Here is a 24730-nt window from a genome sequence, read left to right on the forward strand (position 1 = left end):
GCGCGCTCCCGTCAATGCTGTCCTCTCCAACCCTCAGAGATCTCTTCTGGGCCCTAGCAGCTACTGAAATAGGGAAGGCGTGGTTTGTGTGATGGACCTCAGCTGTGGAGGTACCGTCCCTTGAACCCACTGCTCGATCCATCCCTTGCAGCTGAGCCACAAACCACACTCCACCACAGTGTTAAAACACTGAGGTCCTGGAGATGGCATGTCATCCTTGCCAGAGTCAAATGAAAGAAGAAAAAAAAAAGGCTGGTTGTATCTCCTGTAGCATTTAGAAATTGGAAACTATTACTACCAATTACTGTATCAATTGAAAAGTATTTTATGTGCAAAACTTATGCTAAACTGTAAGTCACAACCTTACCTGTAGACAAATTGGTATATGCAGGTAACTATGTTAGCAGCAAGATGCTTTAAATGGAAATTTGTCAGGCAAGAAGCAAAATGGCCTCTTGTTTCTTGGCTATGGATTAAACTGTAGACAACAAAACGAGTACTGAATCAGGGTTTAAAAAGAGCATCTCAGTCTGTAGTTTTACTCACTTGTGTACCTATCTTTGATCCTTCCAGATGGGTGTAACTCTAAGAGTGGTTAGGTAATTAATGTTGCTTTATTTTCTGTCTATAAACTAACTTACCAAACTTAAGAATTAAAATGACATTAAAAAGTAACAGAACAATTATACTCAACGTGTATTCATTAGATATATTAAATGTAATCATTGCAATTCAAACAGAGACTAATTTTGCATGTAAAATGAGAAGTAAGAGCTGGTGAGAGGTCGAAGCTAAACACATGACGATCTGTATGTTGCTTGTGCATATATCCTACATCAATAAATACTGGAAACAACAAAGGGAGTGGAAATTTCTAAGTATGTGAGGTATGTTGCATGTGTACAGTAGCATGCATGTGACTCCTGTTTCATCATATTTGACAGCAGCCATCTTCGGTCAGTATTTTACTGCTCTTCAAAGGACTTGTTGTCCATTATTTGGTCTCTGTCAGAAGAGAAAAGTACGAAAAGTCACGTAAACCTGTTGATGACAGCCATGAGCTGTATTTCAGTTTGTTGATGGTAACTCAGAGAAATATCGATTGCGAGTTGTTCACACAGTCGCCAGCGTTCACATGCTCTCTGCAGATAAACTGGCCAGCCCCCAGATAGACTGCAAACGCGCTACTCCCGCTGAACCATAAATTCCGCTTTTGCGATTTTTGACTCTTCCGCGTTGCCTTCGTTTTTTGGCCCCGCAGGTTGTTGGAAGGTTGTGATTTCTGCAGGATAATGGCGTGGATTAGGAAAACTTTCTGCATGGTTGACTTTGTGTAACATTTTTGTGTAACAGTAGAGGATGTTTAACACTTTTACAGCTGTACTTTGAACCGAATCATCCCATCGAAGTATTACATGGGCTTTGAGAGTCAAGCTTTTGTGCTGCTTTTGTGTTTTATTAACCAGTCTAGAAGTTGAGCTGATTCACGGTGTTGCTGCGCTTCTTCATTGTTTCGTGTGAACTCTTCTCCGTGAAGTATCAACTTGTGCAAGTTCACTAACGTAAGGCAGAGGTAATTGTGCGATTGTAATATGACTAGCAGACAAATTTGTTACACAGCAACTCATATAATCGTTTCTTGTGTTGTTGTTTTTTTATTAAGTTGGATAAGGTCTGTTAGAGACCTGTTGGTGGTGCACGAACAGGCCTGTGCTGTTGCTGAATGAGTTGAGTTTGGTGTAACGTGAGTGTGATCATATGTACAGACACTGTGTAACGGGTTTTCTGGCATTTAGACACATTTGATACCATTATATCCATGACGTAATGACATAGCATTAAACCATCACGTTAGCTCGTCCTTATTGCGTGCCGCGTGCATTTAAAAGTGCAAAGACTGTAAAATAACGAGTACGTTCTGTGTGGAGAAGTATTTTAAATCAAGGCAAAGATGGAGATGTATCAGATTGTTGTCTTGTTAAAAGGAAAAATGAACATTTTTGAGCAGGTACACCTGACTTTCAGCTATTTAGTTGAAAACTGAAACTACTGCTCATCTTCACTACGAACCAATCTGCAGATTACATTCACCAGCCACTTTATTAGGTACATCTTGCTAATACTTGGTCAGTTTGGCATTTGCATTCAGAACTGCCTTAATTCATCATGGCATAGATTCAAGGAGGTGTGGGAAATATTCTCAAGAGATTTTGGTCCACGTTGACATGATAGCATCACAGAGTTCTGATGCAGATTTGTTAGCTGCACATCTAGGATGTAACTTTCCACATCCCAAAGGTGCTCTGTTGGATTGAGACCCGGTGAGTGTGGAGGCAATTTCAGTACAGTGAACTCACCGTTAACCACTTTGAGATTATTTGAGTTTTATGACATTGTGCTTTATCCTGATGAAAGCTGCCATCAAAGGATGCACTGGTACACTGTGGTGATAAATACTACCCAAGTATTGGAGATTATGTATCGGAATTTCAGGAGCGGGACCACGCCTCCAAACACGCTCCTTCCGGTTGTCATCTATATAGGTTCCCCCCAGTTCTGCAAACTGTTCATTCTGGTTCACGTGCCCCATCCTCCCTCAATTCTTTAACTTATTCACTCCTATTTAGTACACGGGGATCTGCCAGGCCCGGGAGCCATCACCAGTCCTCTTTGAGGCCTTCCCCAAACCGCACCTCAATTAATGTCCAAGCATTCACCTTTACCTACTAAAATGCTGTCAAACCTAAAATGAGGACGTGGGCCCAGCTAGTGAAGAGTCAGCAATGATACTCAGGTAGGCTGTGACATTTAAAAGATGCTCAGCCAGTGCTAAGTGCCCAAAGTGTGGCAAGAAAAGACATTCATTAGACCAGGCAACATTTTTCTAGTATTGTGTTGTCCAATTTTGCTGACGCTTTAGTCTCAGCTTTCTGTTCATAGCCGAGTATGTTTAAAAATGCTCGTCTATATAACTTCGTTGTAACAAGTGGTTATTTGAATTATTGTTTCTATCCTATCTGCTGAAAGCTGTCTGGCCATTTTCCTCTGCCTTTTCAACACGACAATAAAAAGTTCTACACATTAAAAAATTTTTTTTATAAAATCAAATTAAATTATGAAAAAGGAAACTAAGTAAAAAACTAAAAATAATTTTCCTTAAGGGTCATGCTTAGTAATGTAGTGTAAATAACAACAGCATTTCTCACTGTTTTATGATTTTCCTTGTAGTTACTTTCGTCATGCAGCTGGTGATCCGTCGGTACCGTCCTGCAGACAAGGACACAGTGCTCACCCTCTTCAGTACTGGCATCTTGGAGCATATCCGTCCATGTTTCTATAACGCCATGACCAGTCCCCTTTACCTCACCATCACCTCGACTCTGTGTGCTGTTGGTTATCTCCTTGGCTCTGTGTTTGGAGCTGTACTGTTCCCAGCAGCTTGGGTAGGTCTCATCTACTACTGCTGTCATGAAGTATATGCCAGCTTCGTCAGGGTGAGACTTCGCACCGACATGCAGGACATCCCTGGGAACTTCCTCAGCAGACCTGATGACTGTTTCTGGGTGGCTGAGGCTGAGGTTGGAGCGAGAGCCCAGGTTGTTGGTATGGTGGCTGTGGTAGCTAAACACAGTGGGACAGAAAAGTATGGGGAAATGTTCAGAATGATCATTTTCCCACAGTATAGACGGATGGGCCTCGGCTTTAGGTTGACTCAGACCGCGGTTGACTTCTGTAAAGAACGGGGCTTCTGCAAGGCGGTGTTGGAGACTAGCTCCACCCAAATGGCAGCTGTGGCCCTGTACAGCAAAGTGGGGTTTAACCGTGTCCAGTCTCATATCAAAGCACAGGCAGCTCATTGGATCATTTCACTGGCCAGGGTCACGATTATAAGGATGGAAAAATACTTGTAAATCAAAAATAACACTCATCAGCAGTGTGTTGTTTTCACGCTTGGCTCCTCTTTAACAGTGGTTTAATATTTGGCAATGGTTAAACTTGACTGTAACCAAAACGTTGTTCAGGTGTAACTTTGGAAAAAAATGCCAAATCTGTTATATACTTTAGGACAAAGCACTATGAACAGATCTGAAAGTAAGGAGCAAGATGTTGTTACTAAAACCTGGTTTCCTCTTTATAGAGTACTTTACATATTCTCTGACTACACCTTAAGCCCCCCAAAAATTGTCTGTTAACAACATAAGGCCAATTAGCAGCTCCAGTCCTGTGAACCAAGATTTAACAGTTAATCCTTACATTGTGTACTTTTCAGTGACGATTAGAATAACTTAATGTAATCAGATGTACTGACCACTTTCAGCTGTATTCATTTAAAAAAGAAAGAAATGTTTTAAAATGTCATTAACTGAGATACAGATAACATATTGTAAGCACATGATACAAAGATACATGTCGTAATAATATTAATAATAAAACCATTAACTTTTAAAAGGCAAACGTAGAGAATTTATATGCATCAGAGTGGACTTAAAATTCTCATTAAACTCTTCCATTGTTTTACACCTTTTTTCCTTGATGTAATCAGAATAACTGAGATATTTGCTTATGAAATGAAGACATGATTATTAAGACTGATAATGTTGAAAATTAAATCACAAATCTAAATTCAGTATGTTGTGCCCCAGCCTGTACTGTAGATGTGAATGTGAACAGCAGAGGACACTATTGATCTAAGTAACACTGAAGCTCTTTTGATGAAAATCAGTATTTACTGATATTGTACTGTATTTACTTCCTTTTATACCAGAAAGTATTAGGAGTTTAAAATATGTGTGCACCAACAACAGTGCTGGGAAGTAAATACAGTACATTTTCTAATATGTTTTGTGAACACAAGTTTTATATCTAGAATATGTTGTGATAGACTGTGATGCAGAATATGAAACAATAACAGATGACCTAGTGCACAACCTTTCATGGGTAATGGTAGCAGTTTGAAACTCACTGACTGCTGTAGCTGGTGTTCATTACAACTTCCAACATTTTAAAAATTCTATGTGGTTTGATTTGTCATTTTTCAGACCAGAAAGGAAAAACATAGTATCTCCTGCAGTTAGCAAAAGACCACAAGGACTCCTCCCATTGTTTTTTGTGTTTTCCCATGCTGTACTGAAAACTAATTCCCCTCTAAGTGAAGCAAAATATGCATTTTTCTATGCTCAGGAGATACTTTGTTGTTCGTGTAAACACACTTTTGAGTTGTCTGCCTATTTTTCTAGTTTACCATTAGGGGGTGCCAAATATTTGAATCCTAAATAGAGTATCCTGGGCACGGTACAGTAAAATTCAGTTTTACGTGGATTTCCGGTTGATAGTTTTTCTAAGAACTGAACAAATTATTTAAATCAACACTGATCAGTATTGGCAGAAAATTGTAGGAACTGTGCTGGAAAGACCAATATTTGTGTGTATAGTATTCTTCTAGTCATTTTGTGTTTCATTTCTGAGAGCACGCCATATGTCTCAGGTTACTGAACACCTGAATGATGAGGGGTTAATATGCCACTTTTCTGCATGATCTACATCAGTCACAGAAAACAGGCTCCAGATATAAAAGGAAAGGATAAAAACAGCCTTTGATATATGTGTCACACAAAAGATGATTGTTATGTAACAGACCATCTTATACAGAATAAAATATTATTCACATGTGATTACACACAGGTATGAAGATAAAAACAGAACCAGGTGTGCCTGGATTAACTTTAATTTACTGCTCTGCTGCCAGCTGAGGGGGTGAACCTGAGTGAGACCTGTTAAATGTGTTTGTGACACAAGGACCATAAGACATAGCAGTTTGTTTTAGGCTGTACGCTTTCCAGCGCGCTCCCGTCAATGCTGTCCTCTCTAACCCTCAGAGATCTCTTCTGGGCCCCAGCAGCTACTGAAATAGGGAAGGCGTGGTTTGTGTGATGGACCTCAGCTGTGGAGGTACCGTCCCCCGAACCCACTGCTCGATCCATCCCTTGCAGCTGAGCCACAAACCACACTCCACCACAGTGTTAAAACACTGAGGTCCTGGAGATGGCATGTCATCCTTGCCAGAGTCAAATGAAAGAAAAGAAAATAAGACTGGTTGTATCTCCTGTAGCATTTAGAAACTGGAAACTATTACTACCAATTACTGTATCAATTGAAAAGTATTTTATGTGCAAAACTTATGCTAAACTGTAAGTCACAACCTTACCTGTAGACAAATTGGTATATGCAGGTAACTATGTTAGCAGCAAGATGCTTTAAATGGAAATTTGTCAGGCAAGAAGCAAAATGGCCTCTTGTTTCTTGGCTATGGATTAAACTGTAAACAACAAAACGAGTACTGAATCAGGGTTTAAAAAGAGCATCTCAGTCTGTAGTTTTACTCACTTGTGTACCTATCTTTGATCCTTCCAGATGGGTGTAACTCTAAGAGTGGTTAGGTAATTAATGTTGCTTTATTTTCTGTCTATAAACTAACTTACCAAACTTAAGAATTAAAATGACATTAAAAAGTAACAGAACAATTATACTCAACGTGTATTCATTAGATATATTAAATGTAATCATTGCAATTCAAACAGAGACTAATTTTGCATGTAAAATGAGAAGTAAGAGCTGGTGAGAGGTCGAAGCTAAACACATGACGATCTGTATGTTGCTTGTGCATATATCCCACATCAATAAATACTGGAAACAACAAAGGGAGTGGAAATTTCTAAGTATGTGAGGTATGTTGCATGTGTACAGTAGCATGCATGTGACTCCTGTTTCATCATATTTGACAGCAGCCATCTTGGGTCAGTATTTTACCGCTCTTCAAAGGACTTGTTTGTCCATTATTTGGTCTCTGTCAGAAGATAAATGTACGAAAAGTCACGTAAACCTGTTGACAGCACAAAATATCTAAAGAATTGCTTTGATTTACTCTGGTGCCACTTTGTCTGAAAAAATATTTGTTTCCCTCTGTTGTGACATTTTTGGTTACAGAAAGTCATTTCAACATAAGATGAGAGCAAATCAATATCACGTTTAGGCAGTCTGAGATATTGTGGAGATAAAATAAAGAGATAAAAAAATAAATAAAATAAAAATAAATACAAAATTATATATATATATATATATATATATATATATATATATATATATATATATATATATATGTGTGTGTGTGCGTGCGTTTTTGTGTATATATATATATAAAAACACCCAGCACGCCCCTGCGGGCGGTTTATCCTTCAAGCTCGGGTCCTCTACCAGAGGCCTGGGAGCTTGAGGGTCCTGCGCATTATCTTAGCTGTTCCCAGGACTGCGCTCTTCTGGACAGAGATCTCCGATGTTGTTCCCGGGATCTGCTGGAGCCACTCGCCTAGCTTGGGAGTCACCGCACCTAGTGCTCCGATTACCACGGGGACCACCGTTACCTTCACCCTCCACATCCTCTCGAGCTCTTCTCTGAGCCCTTGGTATTTCTCCAGCTTCTCGTGTTCCTTCTTCCTGATATTGCTGTCATTCGGAACCGCTACATCGATCCCTACGGCCGTCTTCTTCTGTTTATCTACCACCACTATGTCCGGTTGGTTAGCCATCACCATTTTGTCCGTCTGTATCTGGAAGTCCCACAGGATCTTAGCTCGGTCATTCTCCACCACCCTTGGGGGCATCTCCCATTTTGACCTCGGGACTTCCAGGTTATACTCTGCACAGATGTTCCTGTACACTATGCCGGCCACTTGGTTATGGCGTTCCATGTATGCCTTGCCTGCTAGCATCTTGCACCCTGCTGTTATGTGCTGGATTGTCTCTGGGGCATCTTTACACAGCCTGCACCTGGGGTCTTGCCTGGTGTGATAGACCCCAGCCTCTATGGATCTTGTGCTCAGATATATATATATATATATATATATATATGGAACAGAGGATCGCAAGTTCGATTCCTGCCTGGGGCGTCTGTATCCAGTAAGGGTCCTAAGGCTAGACCCCCTATGCTAAGCAAGCCTACCGCAGACATGAGCGAGACAGATAAATATGAAGGCATGCTGGCTCGGACGTCGCCCGGATCAACAAGGTCCGCGTCAGGTGTTGAGGAACCAGGGCACCCTGACGAAAAGTGGGCTACTGGAACAAGAAGGCATCGGTGGGCAAGGGACGAAAACAGGGCGTTGTTGGAATGCTACTACGCAAGTAACCCCGGCGGAAGGGGCTACATGAATAGGATGAGGGACCTATGGATTCTTCGATACCCAACATCCACAATGACGGCGAAACAACTAGTAGCTCAGTGTTCCAACATTCGAAAGAAGGGACTGCTCTCACAGCTAGAGATTGACGAGGTACAACACAAATGCTACGGCAAGGAGGAGTCAGGACGCCAGGTCAGGGGGGAGATATCATCACCCCCACCCGAGATTGGGTACATAGCCCCAAGTGCGATAGGAGAAGGATCGTTGAGTGCGAGAGGAACTGACCTGAAAAATAGGATCATGGCCAAGCTTGAAACCTGGATCCCCCGTAGCCGGTTACCAAGATTACGTGAAGTACCCTCAGAAGGTCTGCTAGATGATGTTAATGCAGCACTACGGGCAATACCTACAACCACGATTACCGACACTAACAAGCTGATCTACAATACGGCAGCAGTGATCAGTGAGATGCTTGGCTACAAGTTGAACAGCCACAAGGGGCAGTACCCTCCATGGAGAAGGAGGCTAGAGGGCAAGATCAAAGTAGCACGGAGGGAGGTTAGCCAACTAACGGAGTTGCAGAAAGGTGCGACAAAGAAGGTGCATAAGAAATACAGCAAGCTGTCCATACCTGAGGCCTTGGAAACTGCCAAGCAAAGACTCACAGCCTTGGCCAGCCGCTTGAGGAGGTACACCAGAGAGATAGAAGGCAGGAGAATAAACCAGCTGTTCTCCACAGAACCAGCAAAGGTGTACTCTCAGTGGCAAGGGAACAATAAGAGAACAGCACCACCAAGGCTGGAGACGGAGCAATACTGGAAGAGCATATGGGAGAAGGATGCAACCCATAACGGCAATGCTCAGTGGCTAGAGGATCTGAGGGCAGACCACAGCGACCTCCCTGAACAGGGTCCAGTAACCATCACAGTGGCAGATATCCAAGAAAGGGTCTCCAGTATGAAGAGTTGGACAGCACCAGGGCCCGACATGGTTCACGCCTACTGGCTGAAGAAGCTGACTGCACTCCACGAGCGTCTGGCAGCACAAATGAACCAGCTGCTAGTTAATGAGAGACACCCGGAATGGCTAACTGAAGGCCGGACGGTCCTGATCCCCAAGGACCCCAAGAAGGGACCGGTCCCCTCCAACTACCGACCAATAACCTGCCTCAGTACTACATGGAAGCTCCTGTCAGGCATCATATCGGCTAAGATGAACAGGCACATGGGTCAATACATGAGCGGGACACAGAAAGGAATTGGCAAGAATACCAGAGGTGCAAAACACCAGCTACTGGTAGACAGAACAATCAGCCGAGACTGCAAGACCAGACTGACCAACCTGTGCACTGCCTGGATTGATTACAAGAAGGCCTATGACTCAATGCCCCACAGCTGGATACTGGAATGCCTAGAATTGTACAAGATCAATGGGACCCTAAGAGCCTTCATCAGGAACTCAATGGGGATGTGGCGTACAACACTAGAGGCCAACTCCAAGCCCATAGCACAAGTTACCATCAAGTGCGGGATCTACCAAGGAGATGCTCTGTCCCCACTGCTGTTCTGCATAGGCCTGAACCCCCTCAGTGAGATCATTAACAAGACTGGCTACGGATACCGACTACGGAACGGAGCAGTTGTCAGCCACCTCCTGTACATGGATGACATCAAGCTGTATGCCAAGAGTGAACGAGACATCGATTCACTGATCCACACTACCAGGCTATACAGCAATGACATTGGAATGTCGTTCGGACTGGAGAAGTGTAGTCGGATGGTAACAAAGAGAGGGAAGGTAGTCAGAACTGAGGGGATTGAACTACCAGAAGGCAACATTGCAGACATAGAGGACAGTTACAAGTACCTGGGGATCCCGCAGGCAAATGGGAACCATGAAGAGGCCGCTAGAAAGGCTGCAACCACCAAGTACCTGCAGAGGGTCAGGCAAGTCCTGAGGAGTCAGCTGAATGGTAAGAACAAGATCCGGGCCATCAACACATACGCCCTGCCCGTGATCAGGTACCCTGCTGGGGTAATAGGCTGGCCAAAGGAGGAGATAGAAGCCACTGACATAAAGACAAGAAAGCTCCTGACCATGCATGGAGGGTTTCACCCCAAGTCCAGCACCCTGAGGCTGTACGCTAAGCGGAAGGAAGGGGGCCGGGGACTGGTGAGTGTCAGCACCACAGTCCAGGATGAGACAAGGAACATCCAAGAATACATTGGGAAGATGGCCCCAACTGACCGAGTGCTCAGTGAATACCTCAGGCAGCAGAAACCCAAGAAAGAGGAGGGAGACGAGGAACCATCATGGAAGGACAGGCCCCTGCACGGTATGTACCACCGGCAGATAGAGGAGGTGGCTGATATCCAGAAATCCTACCAGTGGCTGGACAAAGCTGGACTGAAAGACAGCACAGAGGCACTAATCATGGCAGCACAAGAACAAGCTCTGAGTACAAGATCCATAGAGGCTGGGGTCTATCACACCAGGCAAGACCCCAGGTGCAGGCTGTGTAAAGATGCCCCAGAGACAATCCAGCACATAACAGCAGGGTGCAAGATGCTAGCAGGCAAGGCATACATGGAACGCCATAACCAAGTGGCCGGCATAGTGTACAGGAACATCTGTGCCGAGTATAACCTAGAAGTCCCGAGGTCAAAATGGGAGATGCCCCCAAGGGTGGTGGAGAATGACCGAGCTAAGATCCTGTGGGACTTCCAGATACAGACGGACAAAATGGTGGTGGCTAACCAACCGGACATAGTGGTGGTAGACAAACAGAAGAAGACGGCCGTAGTGATCGATGTAGCGGTTCCGAATGACAGCAATATCAGGAAGAAGGAACACGAGAAGCTGGAGAAATACCAAGGGCTCAGAGAAGAGCTCGAGAGGATGTGGAGGGTGAAGGTAACGGTGGTCCCCGTGGTAATCGGAGCACTAGGTGCGGTGACTCCCAAGCTAGGCGAGTGGCTCCAGCAGATCCCGGGAATAACATCGGAGATCTCTGTCCAGAAGAGCGCAGTCCTGGGAACAGCTAAGATACTGCGCAGGACCCTCAAGCTCCCAGGTCTCTGGTAGAGGACCCGAGCTTGAAGGATAAACCGCCCGCAGGGGCGTGCTGGGTGTTTTTTTTTTTATATATATATCTTATAAAGTTTGTATCTGTCTTGTGTGAAATTTGTATGAAAAGCATACAAGAGTGAAAACAGATATATGATGCCTTGAAAAATTATATATATGAAACTTGTATGTTTTGGATACTTACTGGACTGTATTTTGTTCTCTTCTGGAAGTTATTTAATACTTGCACTTTCCAAATACTTGGTCTTTAATATAAACCAAATTCTTTTACACTTTTTATATACCCAGTTTATTAGATACATGTGTTTAAATGCTTATTAAGCCCAGTTTAAAGCAATGTAATGCATTACTGTTCTAAATTCAGTAATTGCATTAAAGTTACAATTATGCTGTTACTTGTGTTTCAAAGGTTCTTCAGCTATCTGTACCAGGCAGATGGAAACAAAAAGCAATATTATTATTATTTTTCTTCCTGGGCCCATTATAATTAGAGATACAGCTTTTGAGGAGTGGGGATATGGAGACAAGAGAGTGATGGTAAAGCGGAAACTGCATCCAGTACAGTAACAACCACATTATACAGCAAACAGAACTTTAGCTCTTTGCATTCACTGTTCATGTCACTAAAGTGGAATCACTGTGGTGATCGCCAGTGCATTTTTCGCCCAGGCAGTGCACCATGATGGCTCAAAAAAAAAAAGAAGTTATATTATGTATATCTGAGATGTTGTTGGGTTAGTTATTAGTTGAACTGCAGCATGTGACGATAATTGAGAGCTACACTTTAGTTATTAGCAGTGGCTCGTAGCCATTCACTTTAATGAATCCTTGAATTTCTCTCTAGCTATGTCCTTCCATCTATTTTCTTACCATGTTAATTTCACTGTCTTCCTCTCTTCCTCACACTGCTGTTGGGACTGTGGTCCCTCCTGCTGCTTTTCTCCACAGCTCTTGCTACCAGCACCAGCCTCCTGCTACCGTGAGGCCTAGTTGTTGATGATACTGCTGTTCGCGGTGCAGCAGCCTCAACACTTAACATGTTGGTTAATTTGACACAGAAAATGTGGTTTTTGTACAATTCAGACGAGATCTGCAAAGGGTGGTGCGCTCGGCAGAACGCATCATTCAATCAGAGCTCCCTGACCTGCTGTCCATCTACACCAAGCGGTGCAAGTCCAAAGCTAGGAAGATTATGATGGACCTCTCCCATCCCAACAATGGACTCTTCTCACTGTTGAGGTCTGGGAAGCGCTTCCGCTCCCTTAAGGCCAAAACAGAGAGAATGAGGAGGAGCTTCTTCCCCCAGGCTATTCGCGGCCTGAACCAGGTGTAGGACTGGACTCTCCCAAACACGTCACTATAAGACTGGACTCTCACACACGTCACCACACGCACCACCACACATTTCCTATAATCCTATAATTCCTATAATTTATAATCCTTATCTTTATAATCTCTTCTGCTATTTGCACATTCTTTACTGTAAATTCCTAAGTTAATTTGTAAATTTTTGTAGTAAATTGTAAATATTGTAGAACTTTTCTTCTGTCATTTAATGGTCGGGCATTGTACAGCTACAAGCATTTCACCCCCATGTCATACTGTGTATGGTTGTGTGTGTGTGACAAATAAAATTTGAATTTGAATTTGAATTCACGAAATTTGTTAATTTCCAGAATTTATTTTTATCATCTTTTTATTGTTTTTCGCAGCTTTCCAGCTCCGCCTTCACGCCCCTTCTTCCACACTAAACCTTTTCTACAAGCCTGAGCCCACAGCGACAGAAGGGGAGGGGCTGTTCACATTAAGAGATTTGATTGGACAATCCAGCGTCAGTAATGAAAATGAACGAATGGGCTTCTGTCAGTGCTTGTACTGCCAGTCCATCAGCCCAAAAGTTCACTGGCCTGAAAAATGCCCGGTATGTCAGATTACCAGTCCAGCCCTGGTGATCGCTTTGAAGTATGTTTGAGCTAGTTTTTGTCTTTGCTTTTTGTTGTTGGCTTTGTGTTCATATGTAAACACTAAAAGAAGAATCGTATTTATATCCTCATTAGTATAAGGATTTGTCTTGGTATGTGAGACTGTAGTCTAAGATTTATATTATTAGCTGGTAATTATGTTACAGTACAATTCAGGACATTTTACAGAGTAACAAGAAAGTAATGTAACAAATAGTGTAAACAATTACTTATTCTGGTGAGTAATTCATAACGTACTGCATTACTTTTAAGAAAACTAATGAGTAATGTGTAATACATTACTTTTCTTGAGTAACATACCCAACTCTGGTTAAGGCAAATACAGTCAGCCACGTAATGTCATGTAAATATCAAATTCTCAGAGGAATCTCTCCAGCACCTTTTTGAATCTGTGTAATGAACAATTAAGGCAGTTCTGAAGGTAAAAGTGATGCAACCTGCTACTAGTAAGGTGTACCTAATATAATGACCTTTTATGTGTATGCCGGATCCTGCATTCCCCACAGTGCAACCAGTAACATCTTTTCACTGATAGATGCTTTCTGATAGATTATTTCTCCATACCTTGTTTCTTATGTATAACATATCTATCAAAATTAGTCATCTCACAGCCTAAAATGACGTGCACCTCTATGCCATGAAAATATAAATATAGCCATATTATATCCATAATTACAAAGATGTCCTCAACTGAATTTTTATTTGTAACTAAATGTATTATAAGGCATATCACTGAAATATGATTAGAGTACTAAAAGTTTACATTCTTTTGCTGAGATGTCTACATTAGAATTGTGTATCTTACTATAATGGAATCTGTGTAGAGAATAATTAAAATGTGTATATCACTTGTTGCATACATAACATTGGTAGGTTAGTCTTTAAACTGTAGTATCATTGGTTACAAATTGTTTTTGTAGAACGTTTTAGAATCACAAAGTAATTAATAAGATCATGTGTATAATGAATGTAATGGAATCAATCAATCAATCAATCAATCAATCATCCTTTGAACTATCAGTCAAAACAAAAACAAAAACAGAGAAATAATAAGTTTGCTTAAACAACCCACAGTGAAACACAGGTTTGCTTAGCTATTTTAATTTATTGTTTCTCAGATATATACGGATCCTCTACTAAATTAATTCAGCAATTATAGTTGTTTCTTTCGCATAAAGATTTTAAGAAGAAAATATGTAAGTAGTTGCAATCAGTTGAAACTTAGCATAATTTCTTTATTAAATACATGTTTAATGTTCAAGCATCAATAATAACTATCCAAAACAACTATCTCGAGAATTTGTTCCTGTATTTCAAAAACATTTTCTGGTTAATTTGTATGAAAGAGTTTTACTGGCAAAGGGATGTTTTCTCTTCTTTTATAAGGAAAAAAACCCCCACTGAAAACAAAAAAACAACAACAAATTAATTTTTCCACTGTTCTCTAACCTGTGGAGAAAGGTTCCAGTCCTGTTTCTGTGCTTTTCTAAGGAGAAAAAAACATGACCTACCTTTAAGTGCCCCATGGGTTTCTAGAAAAAAAAAGAAAAAGCACATACAGGCATGCACGCCCACGGGTGTTTTTGTGCTGGTACATTCAACCAGCAGAAGACCAGTCAACAACTCACTGAGCAAAACAGACCCCTGCTGGCTCTACTGAAGCAACATAGCTCTGCTGCTTTATATAACCTCATTTATGTGGAAAAAACTCCAGTCAGGTTGTGATAAATGTTCTAATCTGTAGTTCCAGATGAGGACTTAATATTGTTTTATTTCCCTTTATGGGGCCTGTAAATCTTTGTTTCCTTTTTCTTTTCGGTTACGCTAAATGAACACAGTTTTATTTAGTTTTTTTTCTGTTTTGTTTTCACGTGAGAGTTTGGGAAATTTCTTTTTCTTTCTGTTTTTTTTAATTGAAAATGAGTTAAATACAACCTCAGATGAACAGCATATAATAAATCACAACATGTTAATAGTTATTTTGCAAAAACTAAGCCAAACTGCTGAAGCAGTGTGGGAAAATGAGACCGAAATAAAAATGAAGAAATAACCCCTTACTGCTTCCACTGGAATTAAGAAGCAGCCAGGTGCTTCTTGTAAATGCAGTTGATTAACTAATAATAAGCAGGTGTGAAAAACTCTATAAAAGCAGAAATTTTGGCAGTTTGCCGGTTTGCAGCATTCAAGTCTTTCTTAACATGATGATAAGGAGCAAATAAATCAATGACTTTGGAGAAGTAATTGTTAATGTTTATCAATCTAAGAAGGCAGATAAACATTTTTATATTTTTGAAGTCTGATATTCTACAGGTAGAAAGATTCCAGACAATTGTGAGTCTTGCCAGGAGTGGACGTCATATTCCATTAAATTCCCCCCACAGTCAGACTGTACAATCCTCTAATGACATGAAAAAAAAATTGCAATAGCTACTATAGACAGGGATTGTTAAGCATGTTAAATATTAAAGTTTGTGGAAGTAAAATCTGTGAAAGACTCAACATGTATGCCTTGTTTTAAAGGAGAAAACCTCTCCTATCAAAGAACATGTTAGCATGGTTTAGGTTTGCAAAGACAAGACTCCTGGAAAAATGTCCTTTAGACAAACACACCAAAGTTGATATGGTTGTTTTTTTAATGTACAGAGTTAGAATGTACAGCAGCATGTCTGGGAAGTAACAAACATAGGAATATTATTACAAACACCTACAACTGTTAAGCACGGTGGCGGAGAAGTGACCATTTGGGCTTGTTTTTTTAGCCAGTTTCAGTTATTGAGGTGACTATGAACTCCTCTGCATACCAGAGAAATCCAGGGTCATTTGTCTGTCTGGTAAAGTTTGGCTAAAACTGAGTTATGCAACAGGACAATGATTCCAAGCACACCTGTAAATCTACAACCAGAAAGGCTTAAAAGAGAAAGATTTGAGGTGTTGCAATGCACTGAAAAAAAGGGACTGGCCATCTCTTGGATTTATGTAAGCATCTTGCATGTATTTAACACAATTGCCTCATGTTTTAAAGTTAAATGTAACTATATAGTGTAAAAACTACATGATATGCAGAAAGGGTGTATTAAATTGTTCATATCATGTTCAGGTGAAGTAAGTCAATAAGATAGCAACGTTAAATCTCGTGAAACCACGCGTGATTTCATCTCGCGGGCTTTGGATCGTGGTTTAAAAAAGGCATCCATCTCAGTCAAGTCGAGCAGCCAACTCTACGTTTTTGGTATGTCTTGATTTTTTGAATTAATATTTACCATATTTCAGCCAAATGTAGTTAAACGTCTAGAGTGTCGCCATGTAACATGCTAAAAAAGAGCCGTTAGCTTATTTGCTGTTTTATCTGTTGTCAAAGAATTGGCGCTTTTTCATTTGAATTTGTCTTTGGCACAAGAGCCGTAATATCACATTAAACCTAATTATGAGGCACTCATAACATAATTTGGTTTTCTGTGTGAATAGATTTGCCAACTGACTCTTCAGTTACAATGTGTATTTACTGCACCGTGGTGTTAGTGAGATTTTGGACATTGAACAGCTTTAGCTAATATCATCAGCGGCATTATGCTAGCTTACATCCCTACCCCTCCTGCCCTCACCTGCTGTCCTTTTGTTTTTGTTTTTGTTTTTTTTGCTGCACATTGAGAGACGACCTCTATTCTGCATTTCACCAGGAGTCAGCTGATGGATTGTGGGTTCAAGGTGTTATGGTAAGAAAGTATATTCTATTTTCGTTTCTGTAACTTAATTATAATAGGTTTTTTATAATTATTAGGTGCATGCATACTCACCCTATTAATACAACTGAGAAATCCAAAATCTGCCATAGGTTTAACTTATACCTGTATGTATTGCCAGAAAGGTGATTACTGGACTCGCATTAATGCACACTTGAACTGAAATGAGGTTGTAACTTGTGGGTTGTTGGGTTGCAAATCAGAAACAAACATCTTTGGATTTTTTTTAATCCCATAAGATCTGGAAACACAGTTTTTATTCAACAAAACATTACTGATTAACCAAGCACAGTGCCTGCTGTTATTTCAAAATAATTTTATGTCATTTCAGATAAAATGCAGCATTCCAGTGCATCCCAACCATGCCTTTACAGTCAAGGTTTCTGACGGAGCTGAGTTTCTCTCTGACAGTCTGCTGAAAGTGTTTGCAAAGTGATCGGGGGAACAGGGCACAAAGCTAAAGGATGTAGCTGCCATTATGACAGTAAGAACTTTAAAATTCTTTAACTACAAAGTGTATATGTATTGCATTAGGTCAGTAAAAGATTTTTATGCTACATCCATTGAAACAGTCAACTATTACCTGTGAGTAATGATTCCACTAAAAGGATGCCATAATTTTCGTCATGCATTTACTGGCCCACTGAGAAAAAATTATCTTTTTTTAAAAATAAATGTTCTGGAAACTATATATCCATAAAGTTGATGTCAAACAGGAACTTTTGATATTGCTTTGTAGATGCTGGTGTTGCATGTTGACTGGTTTAAAAAGTCAAGAGTTTTTGTCTGGGATCATTTTCTTCTGTGCTACTGAAAAGTTCACAAATCTCTGTTTTCTTTGTTATAATACTCAAGGATGACATTAATGCTTGAAGTCCCTCATCAAAGTGCTCCGCATCTGTGTGAAAGACAATTGCAACATCTTGGTGCAGGAGTTCATGGTGAGTGTTTTATGAGTAGATTGTGGATTTGCAACATTTAAAAATGCATTTAGTTATCCACTTGATCCTCATTGGACTGGTTAGGACCAGTAGTCCTCTTTAATAATTTGAAGTTCACATGAGGCCTGGTAGTGAACTCGGCCGCCGGCCCTTGAGGCCCCACCCCCACCCCTGTATTAGGGGTCACATCAGTGTGAAAAAAACTTTAAATTTGTCATTCTAATGAACAAAGGAAAATCCCACCAGTATTTACATTAGCTTTTGTTTGAAAAAAAAAAAAAAGACCAACTGACCAACAGCTAACCAAATTGTGGGGCTGAAAGTCTAAATTCTAACATCTTCTGAGTGACATAACCTGGATTTCTGATGGGCCGGTGTCTTTCTAACAAAAACTAATGTAAAGCATTTGAAATTATTATGTTTTTCACCCTCTCTTAGAAACTCTGTTAGACCATGAATGGCAGCATGGCAGGCCACTCTTTGGCTATAGCTATTTACTATGTTGCTTGCATTGGTTTAAATTACTCTAACATTAGAACTGGTAGATTCAAAAGAGATGAGCTTAAAAAGGAATCTTAAAGAAATGTTTTGTGTTTAACCAGGACTTGCCTGAGGCCACTGCACAGATTGAGAAAACCACAATGAACATCTGTCTCCAGAGATGCGCCAGGCAATGACTTTTCTGATGTTGTTCTTCAAGATCTGGATAACGTGACCTTTGCAGTAGCCATGCTGTTTGGACCTTTTTTATTCCTTCAACATGAGTTACCCATCACAACTCTGCTACACTTTTGAGGTGATTCAAAGGGTGGTAATGGAGTTGGATGCAACTCAGCTCTCAAGAAAAGCTCACAACTAAGACAAAACTGCTCCTGCAACGAAGCTCACTGTTATGCATGTGAGGTGACCAGCTCTAGGTGAGAGGACATTTAAATCTCACACTTGTTCTGCTGCATTTTTGAAGCTCAATTCCAGGAACGGATCGCAGGGTTCATTTTTATATACTCTGCAACTGCCATGAGGACGAGCTGTTTTTTGTTGTTGTTTGTTTTTCCTTTTGCTCTGTACAAGTTCTGTTTGTCTGTTTGGCAGCATTTTTAAATTTCTCTTTGTATTTTTTCTTTCTTTTACTAGTGAAGAGATGTAGCGTGAACAGTTATACAGTCTAAATATCCCATATGGGTCGTGTGAAATGGTATTTTCAGTTTCATTCAGTTGAAGTAAAGAACGTTGAATATTTCTAAGTGTGCTGTTTTGAACCAAGATGTCACAGTATGATCAGTGCTGTATTTTTTGACAGTCACTGTATCAATGTTATTTTTGTGTCTCTTGAATAAAGGTTTTGACCTGCAAGTGCTAATTTCTTTAGTTATTGGGGTAAAATGGGTAGTGTTAATAGGAAGGTGTTTGCCAATTCAGTAACCTAATTTAATGTTAATGGAAACTAACATTACCTCAAATTGTTTAGTTATAATTGTTGTTTAACTGAATCTTGATGTCAGAGGCCTTAAATAGAATGTTTTGATTTGTTCTTTCCCAACATTTTTCAAAAGAAACAGTCTAATTTCTTTGCTGCGATTGATTCCAGAGAACACGGAAGAACTGACATTATTTAACTGTTGATTTATATAGATTCAGTAGAGGAGTAATGTCAGTTTAATTCTTTACCTACTGCAGTGAAATTAGACATGTTGTTTTGAAAGGTTACTGGTGGATGCCAGCAACCATCTTGGAAGAGAACAATACAATCTGTTATAAGGCCTCCATTTGAAAATTGTGTATTTGATACTAGAATATAATAGCAAAATGTAATTTGAAGATAACATGTAGTATTTAAGTGACCAAGTAGTATTGGGTAAAAGTTATTGAATGGTGTTGGGATAAAGTGAGAAAATTGTGAAGGATTAAAATATTTCAAGAGCTCAAATTACTTCATCAAAACATGTTTAAGTCACATTTTATCAACACAAATTGCACAGGTTTATTGAACATGAATAAATTGTGTTAATTTAACTCAATTGTTTAAGTTGCTGCCAAAGCAAAACATCTGTGTGCAACAAATGTCCACCATTGAATTAAGTAAATCCAACAACATATTTTTTTCAGTGTGGTCTGGTCAAAATCCAGACCTCAGCAAATACATAATGGCACGTAAATAATTTTAGAACCTGGTGAAGACCAGATCATTTTCTGATGATGGTTATGCCGTGATATGTGAAACCTAAGAACTGATAGAGCCTGCACAGACGCACCACACTCAAAAAATATTTATGCCCAAAATGCTGACCTTGAATAGGATTACATGTAAATTTTCCACACAATTTTATCACATGAGTACAAGATAAAAGATTACATTTAATGGAATCTGGTCAAATAACATTTACTTGACTCATATACACTCAGTTCATACTAAACGTATTTTCTTGCATTATTAATTATTTAAAAAACAAAACTTTGCATTATTATATTTCAGTTGCATCTTACTAAAAACTTGGTTTGTATTTATAAAGGCCTGTGCTTGTATGTTTGATGGCAGAGAGTCAAATAAAAAAGATAATAGGTTATAGAGATCCTGCTTGTTGGTATAGATTAGACTGAAAAAAAGAGGAGAACATGATCTTAATCCATTCTTTTTATATAAACGATAAGAAACATCTAAAGATGTTTTTATTATTGTAATTGTTGCTTAGTTCACCATACATATTAAAGGTCAAAGTTAGACTTTGAAGCTAGAGCTGTAAAAAGTTCAGCATTTCAAGAACTTTTCTCATGTCTGTACACTACATGGCTGTACTCAGTTCCCCCAAAAAAGAGATTATAAACAGAAAAAAAACTCTAGTTTGGGTCTGTCCAAAGGTAACAAATCTGTACCTGATCAGTCAGGCTAGCCTTTTCCAAATATTTCCAGTCTTTCAGCTGTGCATCTAACGTTTCTATAAACACAGTTCTGCCACAGGATTAACAGGTGACATGAATAAAACCTATAATTTAAAGTCATTGTAATGCAAAGCTCTGCTGGGATCTCTTGAGTGTTACTTTACCACAGTTTCAGCCTCCTCACAGCAGATTAAAGCGACATCCACACTTGTTGTTCAGGATCGACTTAAGGAACATCACAAAGATTCCTTATAAAGCGAAATAAAGATGACCTAATTGGTTTGACTGTCATCAAGCAAATTATGAACTTTTTAAATTAACTTAATGTGTGAATATGTAGAATATGCTTGAGTTCTGAAAAACAGGAAAGCTCTCCAAACATCTTTCTTTCTACCTCCACGTTCAGAGACGATATGAAAAACTGAAATCATCAACTTTATTAGCGACTTTTATTTAAATGTCACTTTCTTTGAGTGAACCTCAAGCCAGAAAACTTCCAAAACCCCTTCTTCCCATCTGTGTACCCACAAATTCAACATGTGACACTTGTTTTGAGTTCATCTCTACACCCATTTTGGGTGAATGACATCTGGCTGCTCTCCAAAGCAAAGAAGGTGATTGAGAAACCAGAGGTAAGGTTACTCCTGCCTGTGTTATAACACTTGGCAGGTATTTTGTGTGTTCTATTTGTCCTCCAAAGGCTTTGAGTTCACGACTTACAATTCCAAACAAGATGGCAATGTTGAATCTGTGTCAGCTGATGAATATATCAAGGGTTTAAGGCCCTGCATGACATTGAACATACAGAATATATAACTGCATTGTATGATGAGGCGATTCAACATGCACAATTACATGTATGTTAGTTGTCAAAGACAACTTCTTCTCAAGTTAGTATCTGACATTACAGTTTACCACCTGAACGCACCATGTGGTAAACTGTTAAGTGACACTGAAATGAATAGTGCAGCAGTAAAACTCACATCAGTGGAAGCATAAACACCATGTCTGTTAAGATTTGCTCATTTTTGCCATACATACATCATATAACTGGAGAACATAAAATATATTGATATTAAATCAGTACTAAATTAATGTGGACAGAATTTTACATTAAGGCTACGTGAAAACAACCAAGTTCATGGCCTGGGAGTAAATAAATGTATTTGTTCATGGTTTTATTTAACTTATCTCTGTTGTGATTTATTAGAATAAAAAGTAAGGTTGGGAAAAATGTGAAACTTTAGCCTGGTTCTGCTTTAAGTTTCTTCCTGTTAAAAGAGAGCTTCTCCTTGCCACTGTCTCCAAGTGCTTTCTCAAAGGGGTTACCTGATTGTTGGAGTTTTCTCTATATTTTCTTTAGGGTCTTTACCTTACAATTAAAGCACCTTGAGGCAACTGTTGTTGTGATTATGTGCTATGTAAATAAATAAAACTGAATTAAATTGAAATGAATTCAGTTAAATTCAATTATAAATAAATTCAGAGGCAGGAACTGGGAGACTGGTCAGGGTCGAAGGGAAGATGACTTCAGCTATGTACAGAGACATCCTTGCTGGTAACCTTCTCCAGAATGCTCTGGAGCTTGGACTGGGTCAAATGTTCATCTTGCCAAGATAACAAAGGAGTGGCTTTGAGACCACGCCGTGAACGTCCTTAAGTTGCCCGGCCAGAGCCCAGACTTGAATTGAACATCTGTAGAAAGATATGAAAATGTCTGTGTATCCATACAGCTCATCCAATCTTAGGAGGTTCTACAATGAAGAATTGCAGAAACAGCCCAGAAATAGATGTGTGAAGCTTGAAGCATCTTACTCAAAAAGACTTGAGCCTTTAATTGCTACCAAAGGTGCTTTAACAAAGTATTTAGCAAAAGCTGTGAATACTTATGCACATGTTATATTTTAGTTTTTTTTTAGTTTTTAATAAGTTTACAAGAATTTTAAGCTAACTTTTTCACATTATTGGATATTGTGTGTAACATCTTGAAGTGAAAAATTAATTTAATCCATATTAGAATAAAGCCGTGACATGAAAAAATGTCATGTGAGCACTGAAACGCTGTGAATACTTTCTGCATGTCCTCTATTCCTTAGTGACCATGTCAAACCCACAGAGCACGATTTTTATTTATTAACTACAAAACTGAATGCAGAAAAACCCCAACGAAACAGCAGCAGCTAAAGGTTGCTCTGCTCAGAGTGTGTTTACTTGCTTAAGCTGAGTATTTCAAGAGAGTAAACACAATCTGAATTAAAATTATTAGTTGGTTTCTCCTATTCCCCTGAAGATAGAGAACTTGGTGTAAAGATGGCTATAATTCCTAAAAAGTTAGTAAATTATTTTTGTTGAAACTCCCTGAATTAAAGCTGAAAATCTGTGCTTTGGTCGTATTGATTGTTTGATTTTTAAATCCTCTGTAGTTGTGTACATTGGTAAAGCTGCTTATACTCTTTTTTTCCCTACAAATCATGGACCTAACTTTGATTAACTGTTTTATTTTTTTAATAGTATGTTTAATGCTGTTTTATAGATTAAATATAGAATAGCTTTAATAGCTTTTCTTCAATGGAGATGTGGATAATGGATTGAGAACTGAGAACAATTTTTTTAATGTGTATAACTACTGTTGTAATTAAAACTGAATCTGAAATCATACTAATGATAACTTTAATGAACAGAAGTGGAATGTTTTGTAAAGGGATGCGTAATTACTTATAGATTTTTTAATCTACTTTATTTTTTTGTTTACAGACTCTAGGAAGAAAAGTATGTTTTCTGTGTCTCAGTGGCCTTGCTGGATGGAATCTGGATCAATAATAATGGACTTTGTCTCATGTCCAGTCACTGAGACCATCCCAAACTCAATGCCCCAAGAAGGCAAAGAGTTTGGGGATCACTGTAACCTTCTGTCTTTGCCTTAGAGGTATTTGTGAAGGGTTTAGTACATGTCACAGCTTTAGAAATGTTTATAATATTTTCTAATAGGCTACATGAAGTTTGGAGGTCTGTAGTGACTGATTCTGCAGAAAACTGGTGACCCCTGCATCTTAAATTCCTCATCATCCAGCCACCCCACTTTGTGGTTTTATGTGGCCCATCACTTCGCGACTGTGTTGCTGTCATTCCCAGTTGCTTCCACTTTGTTATAATACCACTAACAGTGGACTGTGGAATATTTAGTAGCAAGGAAACTTTACAACTGGACTTGCAGAGATGGCATCCCATCATGTTTCCATGCTGGAATTCACTGAGCTCCTGAGATCAACGCATTCACAAATGTTTGCAGAAGCAGTCTGATTTTTTTACACCTGGAAGTACTTTCAGGAATATATTGTAAAGGTTTAGCTCCCATGCGCTCGGTTTCTCAGGAAAAACGTGACATAATCTCAACACTTGGGAGCCAAAAAAAGTAAACATATAAACATGTTTCACATTTAATATCAAGGAAAACAAAGTTGCTTTGTATACAGACTGATTCTTATATACCACTTTTCTACTCTCCAAGCGAAACTCCAACTTTCCAGTCAGTAGATGACCTGTTCTACCACCTCACCTAAAGCACTATGTGCAGCAACTCTCACCAATAAAAACATGTCAAACTTTTACACTGAATCACCTTTAGAGTTAATCTACTTTAATCTAGTGATAATAAGACAACTAAACAAGACTAAAACAATTTTTTTTACATGCTTAACTTATGAATTATGACAGCTGGGATAGGCTCCAGCGCCCCCCGCGACCCTGAAAAGGATAAGAGGAAGCGAATGGATGGATGGATGCTTAACTTATGACTAAAACTAAATGAGGTCTTAGTGAAAAGAATTAGTAAAACTGAATCAAAAATGAAAACTGCATACAGTACCTTATGAAAGCATGGGAAAGCATGTGTGTAATTTAAATTTTTACAATGAATCATACTGCCA

At 39.5% G+C, this 24730-nt stretch overlaps 1 protein-coding gene and 1 long non-coding RNA gene across 5 annotated transcripts; both read left to right on the forward strand.

The window, feature by feature from the left end:
• Positions 1-1189: 1189 nt before the first annotated feature.
• Positions 1190-5702, forward strand: LOC112434830 (N-acetyltransferase 8). 4 transcript variants are annotated; one of them, XM_024802520.2, is made up of 3 exons: positions 1190-1573; positions 2628-2794; positions 3229-5702. In XM_024802520.2, exon 3 carries the CDS (start codon positions 3240-3242, stop codon positions 3909-3911), a length of 672 nt encoding a protein of 223 aa, XP_024658288.2. In that variant the 5' UTR covers positions 1190-1573; positions 2628-2794; positions 3229-3239; the 3' UTR covers positions 3912-5702. The 4 variants fall into 4 exon arrangements, with proteins under 4 accessions (XP_024658288.2, XP_076740400.1, XP_024658289.2 ...); XM_076884285.1 differs by having other exon boundaries at positions 1190-1562; XM_024802521.2 differs by lacking the exon at positions 2628-2794 and having other exon boundaries at positions 1190-1562.
• A 10489-nt stretch (positions 5703-16191) lies between these two features.
• On the forward strand, positions 16192-20033 carry LOC143418667 (uncharacterized). Its single transcript, XR_013098699.1, has 4 exons — positions 16192-16959; positions 17318-17470; positions 17842-17927; positions 18530-20033. It is a non-coding gene; the product is annotated as an uncharacterized LOC143418667 (long non-coding RNA).
• The last annotated feature ends 4697 nt before the right edge of the window (positions 20034-24730 follow it).

The sequence above is a fragment of the Maylandia zebra genome, linkage group LG5 (genome assembly GCF_041146795.1).
Source record: "Maylandia zebra isolate NMK-2024a linkage group LG5, Mzebra_GT3a, whole genome shotgun sequence".
In the NCBI taxonomy this organism is placed as follows: domain Eukaryota; kingdom Metazoa; phylum Chordata; class Actinopteri; order Cichliformes; family Cichlidae; genus Maylandia; species Maylandia zebra.

Excerpts from the sequence above, each read along its gene's own strand:
- LOC112434830 (XM_024802520.2), top strand. The coding sequence starts at position 3,240 with ATGCAGCTGGTGATCCGTCGGTACCGTCCTGCAGACAAGGACACAGTG.